Source organism: Mastigoproctus giganteus, chromosome 2 (genome assembly GCF_048544385.1).
Source record: "Mastigoproctus giganteus isolate SK-2022 chromosome 2, ASM4854438v1, whole genome shotgun sequence".
Taxonomy (NCBI): Eukaryota; Metazoa; Arthropoda; class Arachnida; order Uropygi; family Thelyphonidae; genus Mastigoproctus; species Mastigoproctus giganteus.
In genome coordinates, this window is record NC_143576.1 from 88,858,751 (window position 1) to 88,874,139 (window position 15,389).

At 35.6% G+C, this 15,389-nt stretch overlaps 1 protein-coding gene across 1 annotated transcript in view; it reads left to right on the forward strand.

Moving 5' to 3' along the window:
• LOC150089401 (tyrosine-protein kinase Fer-like) overlaps positions 1 to 15,389 on the forward strand; it is a 171,056-nt gene that overhangs the window by 34,481 nt on the left and 121,186 nt on the right. The window contains exons 6-7 of the mRNA XM_090389967.1: positions 10,648 to 10,770; positions 14,719 to 14,841. Of these exons, the coding sequence (XP_090246093.1) occupies positions 10,648 to 10,770; positions 14,719 to 14,841 (246 nt within the window). The remainder of the gene's footprint in view (positions 1 to 10,647; positions 10,771 to 14,718; positions 14,842 to 15,389) is intronic.

Here is a 15,389-nt window from a genome sequence, read left to right on the forward strand (position 1 = left end):
TCAATCAGATCACCGCGCAGGTGCCTAGTCTCCAGCCACTACAATTTGCAGAACTTAAGCCTCTCTTGGTAAGAGGATCCCTTCATTGCCCTCGCCAGTCTTGTTGCCCTTCTCTGTACACGCTCAAGCAAATCTACATCCTTCCTAAAATGAGGCCTCCAGACCTGTACACAGTACTCAAGGCGTGGCCTGACCATTGCCTTATACAGAGGTGACAATCACCTCCTTTTCCCTGCTAGCAAAATTCCTATATATTATTGACAAAACCCCATGACCTGCGCCCTGGCAGCCTCTCTGCATTGCTCAGAAAACTTCATATCTGCCTGCACAATTACTCCCAGGTCTTTTTCATTTTCTACCTTAAGTTTAGTACCACACAGTTGGTACGTTTCTCTGGGGTTACTTCTACCCATATGCAGTGCTTTGCATTTGTCAAGGTTAAACTTCAGTTGCCACTTCTTAGCCCATCTGCCCAAATTATCTAGATCCTGTTGCAGTAGTACACTGCCATTACTGTCATTAACAACCTTGCCAACCTTTGTATCATCTGAAAACTTCGACACTAAGCCTGATATACCTTTATCAATATCATTGATAAATATACAAAACAACAGAGGAATCAACACCGAACCCTGTGGGACTCCACTAATAACATTAGTCCATGAAGAGTAGCATCCATTGGGGTGCCTCCGTAGCCAGGTGGGAAGAAGCACACGCTTCTTGATTAGACAGTGGTTAGAGCCCGTCACCACCAAATACGGAGGATGCAGAAAGATCAAGGGAATGACCCCCGCACATTCCCAGAGCAATGTGACCTTAGTTGCTAATGCTTCTAAAAAACCAAAATAAAAAATTTCAAGCAGCACCCATTAATTACCACCCTCTAGCTTCTCTCACTCAACCATCCTTTTATCCATTGTAGCAACTTACCCTTAATACCATTCTGCTCCAATTTGTACAATAGTCTTCCATGTGCAACAGTCAAAAGCTTTTTGAAATCCAAATATATGATATCAAAATTATTTTTTGCATCCAGTTCCTTTGTAACGACATCATAATATCCTATCAAATTTGTCAGACAAGACTTTACCTTAACAAACCCATGCTGTGTCTGAATTATTGCTGCAGTCTTGTCTAGGTGATCCTGCAATGCATCTTCAACCAGTGACTCCATTATTTTACCCAGAACAGAAGTTAAACTAACTGGTCTGTAATTACTCGTGTCGCCCTTCGATCCCCCTTTGTTAATTGGGGATACATTTGCACATCTCCAGTCCGTGGGAACCTCCCCTGAGTCCAAGGATGCTCTCATAATTATGGCTAAGGGTTTGCTTAGTTGCTTTGTTGCCTCCTTTAATATAATTGGATAGAAGCCATCCACCCCAGGTGCCTTTCTTATGTTTAACTTCAACAATTTTTCTCCACTTTGCTCTCAGTTATAAAAAATCATTAAGCACCCTGCTACAATTTCATAACCTTCTGCCATTTTCAAACTTTAATAACTCCTCATGTGTGAATGTAGATGCAAAATACTCGTTCAGTTTGTTTGCTATCTGAACAGGATCATCAACAGTCGAACCATCGATATCAAGTGGACCAATCAGATTTATCCCCTTCCTTTTAGTGTTTATATAAGTAAAGAAATCCTTGCTGTTTTTCTTAGGATCTTTTGCCAAAGATTTCTCATAATCTGCCTTCGCCTGCCTAACTTCCTTTGTGACCTGATTACAGACTAGCTTATATCTGCCATACGCTTCTGAGTCGCTTGATCATTTATATGCATCCCATGCATTTTTCTTCTCTGTCACGAGTCTCGTTAGTTCATTTGATAACCATTTAGGCCTAAACCTTGAACAATATTTCTTAATAGGTATCAAACTTTTAGTAGCATCCACGATTAATTCCTTGAATGCTTCCCACTTAGAATTTACTGTTGGTAACATCGTCAGTTGGTCCCACTATACAGAATTTAAAAACTGTCTGAGACCACTGTACTCACCTTTATGGAAGCAAAAACCCTTTCCTTTACCCCTGATGGTAATTATATCTTTAAGTAAATCCCACATCAGTACACTATGATCACTGCCACCTAGTGGTTCCATTATCTGCAAATTCTTAATACATGAATGATCACTGCTGATAACCAGATCAAGAGTATTACCCTCTCTGGTTGCCTCTCGAACATGCTGCTGCAGAAAACAATCATCCAATAAATCCACAAAAGTCTTACTAGTGTGTGAGTGACCAACCCCCACAAGTTCCAGTCAGTATCTAGGAAGTTAAAATCCCCCATTATAAGACATTCTGATTTACTAGCCCACTCTATTTCTCTGTACAATTGTTGATTGTACTCATTCGAGTCATTGGGGCTATAACAGTCTATAAATAAGGCTCTACACTAAAACAGGATCGTGTTTTGAGGCGCTTATGCCTTAAAAACCGTAAAGCTTCTTCGTCTGAGCTGAAAAGAGAATGGGAAGAACATACAGGAATGGTAGCAAGTGCAGTAACAGTCAGAAGATGCCTCTTCAAAAATGGACTTGTAGCCTGTTGTCGTAAGAAGACGCCCCTCCTCACACAAAAAATGAAAAAGGCCAGATTAATTTGGTGGAAGGAGCATGTCAAATGGACCTTCGAGCAGTGGAAGTCGGTTAGTTTCTTGGATGAGAGGAAATTCAACCTGCATGGCTCTGATGGGAGACAAACGATTTGCTGTAGACGTGGTGAAGAATATCATCCAGACTGTATTGTGTCTACATTGAAATTCCCTACCAGCCAAATGATATGGGTATGCATTTCGTATCGCAGAGTAGGTCACCTGCAGATTATAAAAGGTTCTGTAAATGCTAGTGGATACCTGGTTATATTGGAAGGTAGATTGCCGCCAACCATTAGAGACCATTTCAACCTGCCAAGTAACTGCACTTTCAGGATGACACTGCTCCTGGTCATCGGGAAAAAAGTGTAAGTAGACACTTCTGTAGTTACTTTAACTTCATTTCTGCATTAGGGGTTCGACACTAATGTGTTTACGTTTGTTACAGGTGAAAAAAATGGTTGGAAGAATGGTCCATTACAACTCTTAGCTGGCCAGGAAACAGCCCGGACCTGAATCCTATAGGGAACTTGGCATTGTATGGAATCTGCAGTTGCCAGAAAGAACCAAAGACCCTTTGTGAACTTCAGGAAGCCATTATTCGTGTTTGGAACCACGAACTATCAGTTGTGATTATCTTCAGAAATTGATCTTGTCAATGCCTTGACAGTGTGCTGCTGTCATCAGGGCCAGAAGCAGTTCACTAAATATTAGTTTGCACCTGGTGAACATTAATTTTTTTTTTTTTTTGTTTAAAATGATAAACTGAAGCAAATTGAGAGCTTTTGATAACATTTCAGCCATAATTGTTGTGTTTACAAAACTGTTGTATAAAGATTGAAAATGCTCATTTTGGGATATTTTGAGAGCACCTGTTAAATATTATTTAGCTTTGCCTTAACTATTAATAAATATTTTTTGTTTATATTTATATTTGTGATGCTAGTCATTATTGTAATGTACCATTGTGAAAAAGGGTTAGATATGTGAAATTCCTATGTGATGATTTCTTTGAACACCAGTGTAATATACGCTGATGTGTATATATATAAAGTTTGTAGTAGAGAAAGGCAACACACTAACGTTACAGTACTCGTAATATGGGGAACAAAGGGCTAATGGAACAGAAATCATCATCATGGTGAACAAAGAAGGGAGCTAAGATAAAAAGAAGTAATAAGAATTACTTAATGTTGTTTGTCCTAAGGCACTAAGGTCACGGGATGAACAGCATTAAGTAATTCTTATTACTTCTTTTTATCTTAGCTCCCTTCTTTGTTCATCGTTATGATGATTTCTGTTCCGTTAGCCCTTTGTCCTCCCTAATTACGAGTACTGTAATGTTAGCACGTTGCCTTTCTCTGCTACAAACTTATGTAGCCATTATGATGTTGGGTGCTTTCTGCACATAACAGTGTCCCAGATCCATAAACCATTATTAATAATATTTTAAACTGTAACTTTCTTATAAAAAAAAAAAAAAAATATATATATATATATATAATAGAATTTGTTGGAAGTTAAGTTCTCAGGTTTACATTTTGGGTTTTCAGAATTAAATGATTATCTTGTTAAGTTATTTTTGAAAATGTATCATTGTTTACAGAGTTTGTTTGAGGCATTGTTTTCAGAGAAATCAATTTATAGTAAAGTACTAAATGGGTGACAAGGAATGGCTCAGTTATATAGTCAAAGTCTCCTGCGTTGCACATATGGCATCAATATAGTTTATATTTCATTATCATCTATGCCTGTAGGTTTTTTTTTTTCTGCTTGTAGATTTAGAATTTGTGATCTTCTACATATAGAAGTACTGGTTTTACACTGATGGCTTTCTTCACAGTTTACCATGTGTGTAATGAAATGCCACAATATAAAGATACAGAGCAAAATTAATATAATTTAAAGCAGAAAGTGGTAATTAATGAATATATTTTACTGTACTATACCACTGCAGGAGATGAGAAAGATAAATCTTTATTGAATTTACCTATAAACAATGAATATAGCCTATAAACAATGAATGAAAAAAGTACATTATGCCTATTACACCAGAAAACCAGGGACAAAATGTTCTTGTTTATATGCCAACATGACCACTAAGTCGAAGGAGGCTACAATTAATTGTTAGGACATAGATATAGTCATTAACTGTATTTAGCAGTCATGCAGGGTTGACACACTGCCCTTCAAACGTGTGTACATTACTGCACTCTCATGCTTGATCACTCAGCTGTGACCAGCCTTCAGATGCCTGTAAAAAAGGGAGTTAACTTATATGGCAAATATATGATTAAGCACAAATTTTCAGGGCAATTCTTGGGAAAGAAATAGAGGTTGGCTTATACGGCATGAAATTTCAAGGCAAAAATTAGAGGTCTTATATGCTGGAATATATGGTAAACTATTCTAACACTTTATACATTATGGTAAAGTTATTTATTATCATGGTTTCATTATCATTTATTGTTATGGTCTATAAATGTTAAATAGTTTATTTCTTGGTGGAGTCATCTGCAAAGAAAACTCCTTATTTAAAGATATAGTTAAAGCTAAATTGAAAGATATTGGCATTTAGATCCTTGTTTGCATTGTGAATTAATCCACTATACCAGGGGTCGGCAAACTATGGCCCACGGACCAAATCCGCCCTGCCCCCTCTTTTTAATCCGCCCCGCGGGTTAATATTGTTTTTTACACGAAAAAATTTAAAATAAATCAAATTACGCGCTGCAATAGTCAAGTTGAGAATAATGACCACATGTGACGCTATTGGCATGGCATATTCGCATTCTGTTGTCTACCGTAGAACAAGTGTTGCCAGCATTTCTCTCAGTTTTGCTTTAGCGGCGCACGTGGTATTGTCTGTCACGGTGCTCGGCAATTTTTTCCCCCTTTTATTTATTACCCACCGTTTCCATGTCACCCTCAAGACCAAATATGAAGAGAAAAGTGGACTCCGAATGTCGTGCTTTTAAAGCTGAATGGAGTGTGAATTATTTTGTCATAGAAATAAATGACAAAGTATCATGTTTATTATGTAATGACACAATAGCTGTGCGAAAAGAGTACGAAATACGTCGTCATTACCAAAGTAAGCACGCAGCACAATATTCAAAACTCACAGAAAATCAACGGAAGCTAAAATTGGAAAGTTTAAAACGTAATGCATCATCACAACGCAATTTATTCGTTAAAATAAAAAATGATAATGAAGCAGTAACTAAAGTAAGCTTACGAATAGCTCATTTATTAGCCAAGAAAGGGAAACCATTTACCGATGGTGAATTAATTAAATCATGTTTGCTTGTGGCAGCCAAAGTAATGTGTCCAGAGAAAATGGATTTGTTTCGATCTGCCAGTCTTTTGGCGAGAACAACTGTTAGAAGAGTTGAGGACATCGGGAGCCACATCGAGTCGATCAAAAGACAAGGCAAAAAATTTCAAGTGATTTTTGTTGGCTCTTGATGAGTCTACAGACATTACTGATACTGCCCAATTGTTGCTGTTTATTCGAGGAGTCAATAATGAGTTTGAGGTTACCGAAGAATTAGCTTCTATGAATAGTCTGCATGGAACAACTACAGGCGAAGATATCTTCAAGGAAGTTGAGAAAATGCTAACACAGTACAATTTGCAATGGAATCAGTTAAAATGTGTCACAACTGATGGTGGTAAAAATATGTGTGGAACAGGGAAAGGATTAGTTGGACAAATATTTAAGGCTTGTGAAGAAGCTAAATGTTCAAAACCTCTGGTAATTTATTGTATTATTCACCAGCAGGCTCTTTCTGGGAAACACCTCAATCTGTCATGTTTTTATTGAACCAGTTGTGTCAGCGGTTAACTTTATTCGCTCTCGTGGACTTAACCATCGTCAGTTTCGTGATTTTTTTATTAGAGATTGAAGCCGAATATTCTGATTTGCCCTACCATACAGCAGTTCGATGGCTCAGCAATGGAAAAGTTTTATTGAGATTTTTTGAACTCAGAGAAGCAATAGAAATTTTTCTAAATGAGAAAAACTGCCCACAACCACTATTATCTAACAATGAATGGCTATGGAAATTAGCATTTGCTACAGACATTGTGGGATATCTTAACGAATTTAACTTAAAATTACAGGGGAAAACAGTGCTCATATGTGAAACATATTCCATCATAAAGTCATATCATCAAAAATTTGCATTGTTTGAAACACAAATCACATTAACCAAGTTTGACCATTTTCCATGCTGTAAAAAATTTCAAATATTAGCGAAATCCCCATTCCCAAAAAAATTTGCGGCAGATATATTTTCTGAACTTAAACTACAGTTACAACTGCGTTTTTCGGATCTTGATGCAAGTGCAAAAGATATTTCCATATTTCAAAATCCATTTGGCTGTACAATTGAGGAGCTTCCATCAGACCTTCAATTGGAAGTGATTGATCTGCAAAATGATGATATGCTAAAGGTTAGGTTTAAAGAAATGGACCTAACCCAATTCTATAAATATCTTTTGGAAGATAAATATGGTCAATTAAAATCATAGGCACGGGGATTTATATCTGTATTTGGGAGTACTTACCAATGTCAAAAGACATTTTCGAAAATGAAATATGTAAAATCGCAATACAGATCCTTATTAACGGATGACCATTTGCAAACAACTTTAATGATAGGAAGTACTAACTTCGAACTCCAGTATGATGAAATATTATCTCAGAAAAAACAGTTACATTCATCGCATTAGTACAAAATTTAACAAGTTCTATAATACGTTTATTAATAAATGGAAATATTTTATTAATTTTTTTGTAAGTGTCAGCATGTGATAAATATTATGTAAAATATCACTTCCTAATAAAAAGATTTTGAACCTGTTTTTTTTTTTTTGTTGCTCTATGAGTAGAATTACCTATGTAAATATCTTCGAGCTTGTTACCTGGCCCGCCGAGCCTAAAAATTTTACAATCTGGCCCTTTCCAAAAAAGGTTTGCCGACCCCTGCACTATACAACGACATTCATTGTTATTTCAGTTATAAAGAAACAATACCTGTCTTATTACTTATAGAGGTCCAAGGGACACCTTCCTTCTTGTCTGCTTACAATGTTCCATAAATTTCACATCTGATTCATACTTTCTAAGTCTTTTTTTTTTTTTCTTTTTTTGTCCTGAACCATTTTTAACTCCTTTTCCCCTAGTTTATAATTCTTGGATTTAAATTCAGAAGAATTAAATTTCTGAATATAAATCATTTTTGAACAGTTGTCATTTTTCAGATCACATCTGTAAATGATCTAAATCATTTCAAAGCTAGTTCTGGTCTTAAAACTATCCTTCCTGTCTTCAAATCATCAGCAGACTTTAAAGCTTCATCTGTATTTTCACATCAATATCATTTAGGAAGATAAGAGACAGGCGGTGGGCTCCCTGGCTGATCCTTGCACTTAACTTGATACACCAGTCCATCCTCTCTTTATTTATAAAATATTAATATTACACTAAAAATTAATAATATTTACTTAATTTGGCTGGGACTTATTTCAAAGTCCCAGCCAATTTACCTTATTATTAAGGGAAGTTGACTTGGACTTATGTCTTGATTCACCTGAAAAACTTTTGACAAAAAATTCACTAATCATTTGTCAGTAATTTTCATAGGTTTAAATCAAAACATTTTTATTTATTTTTATAAACATTTTTTGTTACAATGAAAAAAAAAAAAAAAAAAAAAAATTTATAAATGATCCTCTGTAACTTGTAATGTGAATAGAGATATGGAAGCATTTTCTTGAAATAAAAAAAATGGAAGTTTAAAAAATGAGGTTTTTAAAGGGGTTTTACGGATTTTTGAATGATTATATATTTTTTAAATCCCTTGGGCACCTGTGTATTTTTAATTGCACAAAAACTGAATTTAAATTCCTTAAATTTATCCAAACTATATACTTACTAAAATTAAATTACGGTTTCTCAGAGCGAAACGGATACAAATATAGATTGTAACAGGTTTAATAGAAAAACATACATATATTGGATAGATACATAAAGCTTTCGGTTATCTAGTTAACCTTCTTCAGCTGATATGAAATGACAGTTAGAATGGAGGCGTGTAGTGCCAATCTGGTACGTGAAGCGCATGGCTAATTGTTTGAGGTTGAAGCCTGTGGCTGTGATGCATGTGGACGTGGCCAGCGCTTGTCAATAGACAGGATCGTTGCTTCGGTGATAGGGTGGACTTGACAACCACCGTTCCTGTTCACCGAGGTATTGGAGCATTTGATGTTTAACGATTCCAACCAGGTGCGGCGCAGCGCAGATAATGGCGGGACTTATCTACAATCACGACATCGCAGTGTGGGTCAATGTCGTGGTGGGTTGCCCAGACGTGCTCGGCAATAGCTGAGTGCCCCACATCCGCTAAGCGGATCGCTCTTTTGTGTTCGGAAAGGCGTTTTTCGAGCCGTCTCCCAGTTTCCCCGAAGTAGCAGCTAGTGCAGTCACGGCAAGAGATGCGGTAGACCAATCCGCTTTGTAGTAGTGTGGGGACAGGTGTTTTCACTCTGGAGATGAGGGATCGTAACTTCCTGCCTGGGAGTTGCACGCACTTTATCCCATGTGATTTTATGATTCTACAGACCTGTTGTGACAAGTTTGGGTAGTATGGGATAAAGGCGCTCGTGGTTGAGTCACCACCTTAGATGTTTCTGTTGGTCGCTACGTGGTCGCATGCCTGTAGGTCACACCTGTCAAGGGTATTGATGGGATAGCCACACCTCGTAAGGTCTGCCTTGACTTTAGCGATTTCTGTGTGCCTCTCATTTACAGAGCTAGAGTGTGTCCAGGCGCGAGTTAGTAAGGTTTGTGCAGTGGCAAGAAGATGGCTACGCGCGTGTGCTGACCGGAAGTTGGTAAATTGGCCAGTACACATCCTGTCTATTGACAAGCGCTGGCCACGTCCACATGCATCACAGCCACAGGCTTCAATCTCAAACAATTAGCCACGTGCTTCACGTACCAGATTGGCACTACACGCCTCCATTCTAACTGTCATTTCATATCAACTGAAGAAGGTTAACTAGATAACCAAAAGCTTTATGTATCTATCCAATATATGTATGTTTTCTATTAAACCTGTTACAATCTATATTTGTATCCGTTTCGCTCTGAGAAACCATAATTTAATTTTAGTAGTTATGAATCCGGAGCGCATAGGCCTCTTTAATCAAACTATATACTTATACAACACCACATGGAAATTTCTTTCAACAATCAATTACTTTTTGTCTGAAAGCAAATTCTGATACATCTATTCTGCAACCAGCCTTTTTTCAATTTAAATATATGTTCCCTTATGTGTGTTGTTTAAGAAAGAGTGAGGATGCCATCAGCATTTAGTTTACTCCATCCATTTACACCCTTAAACACTACAATCAGATCTTCCCACTGGTGACAGAACTGGGCATGTCCATCTTATACATCTCTTCCTGTTATTGGGAGAAAACCTTCCCCAGTGCTTGTCCCATGATACTCAGCTTATGGTCCATCATTTACTTATTGATTGCCCCTATATTTAATCATCCACTCAAGCACTTTTCAATAATTGTCATTCTCCAATCCAGTGCAACAGTCATTCTCTAGGTTGACTGTTGTACAGGATTGATCTCATTTTCTATGAGATGGTGCAAATATAGAACTTTTGTACAAATCTGTGAACAAAAAATATGAATTTCTGGCTTGAATAAAACTCAGTTCGATTTGCACTGTGCATTGCTGAGAGCAGAAATTTTCATTTAGAGAAGTGCAGTGAACAAATGACTACTTTGATGCCTATTTGTGTTATCTCTTACATATTTGTGAATAAAGCTTCCATCAATATATATGCAGGAAGCTGCTCATTTTATTGTGTCATATGTCTCATGTTTATCACTCGAATCCTTTCTAATTAGTGTTCATAAGTGCAGTTTATGTACTCTGTGAATAAATTTTTAAAATGTTCAATTAACTTATGAATATATCAGAAGTCACGTTAATCTGCTAGCATATTTTTAATTGTTTTTAGGTCCATTCCTTCAGTTCCATTAGAATTAAAATTTGATAACAACCTATTGCATAATTACTCTGGTACTCTGAAACCAAATCAGCTAGCTGTAGATGATCTCACATATGATGCCTTAAAAGAAAGGTAAGGAGATTTGCAAACTTTCAATAGTCCATATTTGAATATAATAATAGACTAGCATTACTTTTAATTTAATTTCCATTTCAGAATTAAAATTGACTCACAACCCAATTTGACCTTTTAACAGTAGTAGTTATCACACACATTGGGCCCTGGGTGCCAAGCGATTATTAATGTAACCAAGTGAGCTCTATACTGCATTGAACAGGGACCTGTATATACCTAGGTTATCAAAAGAAGAAAGCATTGGTCTCCAAAAATTATGTAGAGAAAGTGGTGTTTGACAACTTAATTAAACAATTTAATAGCAAGTTTACTGAGTTCAGAAAAAAAGACTATATTTGGATGGCCACTTTAAAATCCCTTAAGGCTAGGACTAATGCGGTACCAACTCTTTTTTGGACAAGTCAAACTTCATAAAATAGGATACCCTATTAGACCTATTGTTTCTTACAGAAACATAGCTTTTGCATCGCTCGCGGCATACCTTTACATTATTAAACCTTTACGTTTAACATTAAAGTTTAGTTTAAAGAATTCAAGATGTTATTCAACTAATTAAAAGAAAAAACTCTAAATGGAGATGACAAATTATTCTCTTTAGATGTTGTTTCCTTGTACACAAACGTACATGTAGAATGTGCCCTTGACGTAAAATGGGACCTTATCAATGATCAGACAGTCTGTTTAAACATGTCAAATTTAATTTGATTAAATTTCTTGTACAAACCAATTATATTAATTTCCAAGATAAAATGTACAAGCAGATATTCGGGTTACCAATGGGACTTAGCTAGTGTGGATTGGTGGCTGAAATCTATCTAAATAAGATCAAGCAGTTATACATAACGCCACATCTCCCTAATATAATGTTCTACAGTAGATATCTTAATAATTACTAATAAATGTATAGTACAGAAGATCCTGGATACATTTAATAACATTCATACTCAACTTAAGTTCACTCTAGGAATGGAAGTCCCGCATCAGAAATCCATAAATTTTCTAAATTTTACTTTAACCAGAGTTAATGAAAACATAGTTTTAAAAAATTTATAGGAAGTCAACGAAAACTGGAAAATTTTTGCACTGTTCAAGCTATCACCCATTTACATATAAAAGGAGCATTATTTTTAACCAGTTTTATAATGCATATAGATACAGCTCTACTCAAGAATCCTTGTTGGATGAACTCGCGGAACTGACAAAAAGATTTTTAAATAGGGGTTAAATAGGATATCCTATAGGATATCATATTTTAAATAGGATACCATTATGCAGATTAGTCAACAGGCAAAATATAAATTGGAGACTGGTACAACAAATGACAGGGCAGATTACAAACATTTTATTAAAGTTCCTTATATACAACATTGGTATAGACAATTTATTAACATATTTAAGAAGACTGAATTTAAGATTGTTCCACAACCCATGAGTAAGCTCCATGCTATCTTGAAATATAGGGCATATGTAGTTCCTACCATGGAAGCCCACAATATTGTTTACAATATTTCTTGTGATGGGTGCAATTCTACTTATATTGGCTCAACCCAAAATTTACTTTCGCTAAGGCTACAGCAGCATTTGGCATCAGTTAGAGCTGGTAGGATGGGTGCATCTGAGCTTGCGTTTCATGCAATCACTGATGGACATGTGTTTCTTTTTAATGAATCCAAGGTTCTTAATTAACAGCGTGAATATTTTAAATTATTAATTGCCGAAACATTAGAAATGAGATTAAATGTTAATTCTATTAATATTTCGAACTCGTGGACACTTGCATGCATGCATGCATGAATAGCAATTCATACATTGGTTTATGTAAATAATCTCGTTTCAGGTGTCGTTAATTTGATATAAAATGGGGGGGGTGATATTCGCGAATAACTTTTGTACTTCTTGTGAACACGGTAACAAACCATATAAGATGGTCTCTTAAAAGAAGTTAAATAATGATTTTAAAGTTTAACTTATGTGTGAATTAATTTATTTGTGTCGTCATTTTTAGAATTTCGCGACAATTGTTTTTCAATTCTCATGATGGCATGTGGTGTTGGTTTTTGGAGGTTGGTGGCCGCTGTCTTTCCAGTTCCCTTGACGTGATATGAGAGTTGAAGGCATGCTTATTTTAATTAATAATTATTTTAACTTGATTCATTTATGACAATACACCGGGGGGGGGGGTAAGTTCATATTATAATCATTCGCAATTGAGTGTTGATAGATTAACAGCCCTAATCAAAGGTATGAGGTTTTCACCTATAATTTAAGATTACATAAAGTGCATATTCGCTTGCTCCTGATTTGAGTACATGGTCGGAATGGAAAACCACCAGATTCTGTCATACCTTGTGATGAAGGAAATCACCTGTGGAAGATAAGGCATTCTGGTTAATAACTCGCGAACCAAACATTTCCGGAACTATGTTGATATAAAATATTTTTATCGTCTGCATATGAGGAACTCATTCCTGAAGTTATGCCGTGTATTTTTGAGACACTCTGTATAACTGCGTTTTTACAGAAAATACTTTCCCTGATACCTGGCGACACTCGTATGTCATAGCATTATTAAAACCTGGCAAAGATTCAATGAACCCACGTCACTATTGAACTATTGCCCTCACCAGTTGTATGGGCAAAATAATGGAAAAAAATGGTTAACTCTCGTCTTACCTGGGTGCTGAGCAAATACAACCTTATCAACAATTCATCGCAGTGTGAATTTCATACAGGTAGATCAACTTTAGATCTCTTGATACAAATGGAAAACCAGATTTGCAATCCCTTATTAAGGAAGGAACATTTGACTACAGTTTATTTAGACGTTGAGAAAGCTTTTGACACAGTTTGGCGATACGGAATTCTCCGTGATCTATATACATTAGGCTTCAGGGGTAATATGCCAAGGCAGCAATCCACTTCATCCTGCAGTGGATTGAAAATGTCTGATGATGATGATGGTGGATGAAGTGCATTCTTTGAATGTGTAACATAATATTTCAGTTTTGCTCTAAAAGTGTTAATAGGCAGCTAGAGCTTTCATTCAAAATGGCAAAAATTAAATCTGTTGCTAAAGCTATACACATTGCTTGTTTAGCTCATAGCTTATGGAGGCTTACAGAAACAGTTGGGGAAATTTTGGCAAGATTAACAAACCTCGGGGTAAAGGTTTGTTAATCTTGCCAAAATACTTTACAAACCTCGGAGTAAAGTATGCCAGAGCTGTTTTTCATAATTGAAATGAAATCTATATGAGTGACATTAGTGTCATGCATATAGATATTCTCCGTTTGTGTTTCTGTTCAATTTTCATCATTGATTGTTTTGTTATTGAAGAAGTTTGGCTATAAAAAAAAAAAAAAAAAATGAAGATCAGTTGCGGTTTTTATCTTTTTATTTTTAAGCCTGTTGTATATGTTGAAAAGCAAGATTTAAAATTAGCTGCATCTATAATAGTTATTGGAGTACACTAGATTCCGTTTAACTCCACTGTCTCCCAGTAACAAAAGTCACTCATTCAGATTTTGTTTATGAGACTCAAAGCATCCTATTTCTGAAGCATGTATTTTTTTTTTTTTTTTTATTGTTTCTTTCCTGTTTTTCTCATGGACAATGAAGATAATGCAATGCAGGCATTTTTTTATCATGTTAAAAACATTAACACGATAACTAAGAAACAACAAAGTAATATTTAATATTTACTTTAAAATAGAATATACTTATGTTACAGGCACTTGGATACTTCATTAGAGCTTATATCTTGAATACAATATTTATCTGCTGAAATGAATATTATCAATCTCTGGCTAAAATTTGTTTTGCTCCCATTTTTTAAACAAGGTGCAGTAATGATCAATGCTATTGCCAGATATTATTAACTAGTTTATTATTTCAGCTAAAATTTATAGTTTTGAACTAAGGACTATTATATGAATAATATTATAGATTAGAGGAACTGAAGGAAAAGTTAGCGCAGTGTCAGACTATGGTGAAAGATAAGGAACTTCAAATAGGCCAGTGTGAGAATGAAATAAAGTCTCTCCGGAAAACACCAGATACAGCAGAAACGTAAGATTTATCCAGCTAGTACTGTGTGCTTTAATTATTTTGGTTTTTTTTTCCACGTTAAAGTTAAATTTCATTGATTATTTAAAATCTTTTATTTACTTGATATAAATACTTAAAAAAAAAGTTTCCCAAACAGTTTTCATAACAGTTAAGATCACAAGTGACAGTAATTGCATATTTACAGTAATATGCATATAACTGTCAATGTGCTATGTACATTATTTTACAAATGAATGCTTCCTCCCACCCCCAAAGTATATTTAGTTTTTTTTTGAAACCATCAAATAGTATGAGAGCCACCACTGAAAGACACAATACTTTGTGTACTAGCGGTGTACAGTCTATAAAATTCTCATCTGCCCCACTGTCTGTTGTGCTATGTATTTAAAGTTAGTTTCCTAAAGGAGTCCCTCTAAGAGCATAGTTTCTGATTTTTTGTCTGTCATCTTTTATATCAGTTTTTTTTGGCTGCTGAACACGATAAGTAGTTTTGTTATTTTTACTGTATTCTTTGTTAATTAACTTACTACATTGTGTTCTACAAAGAT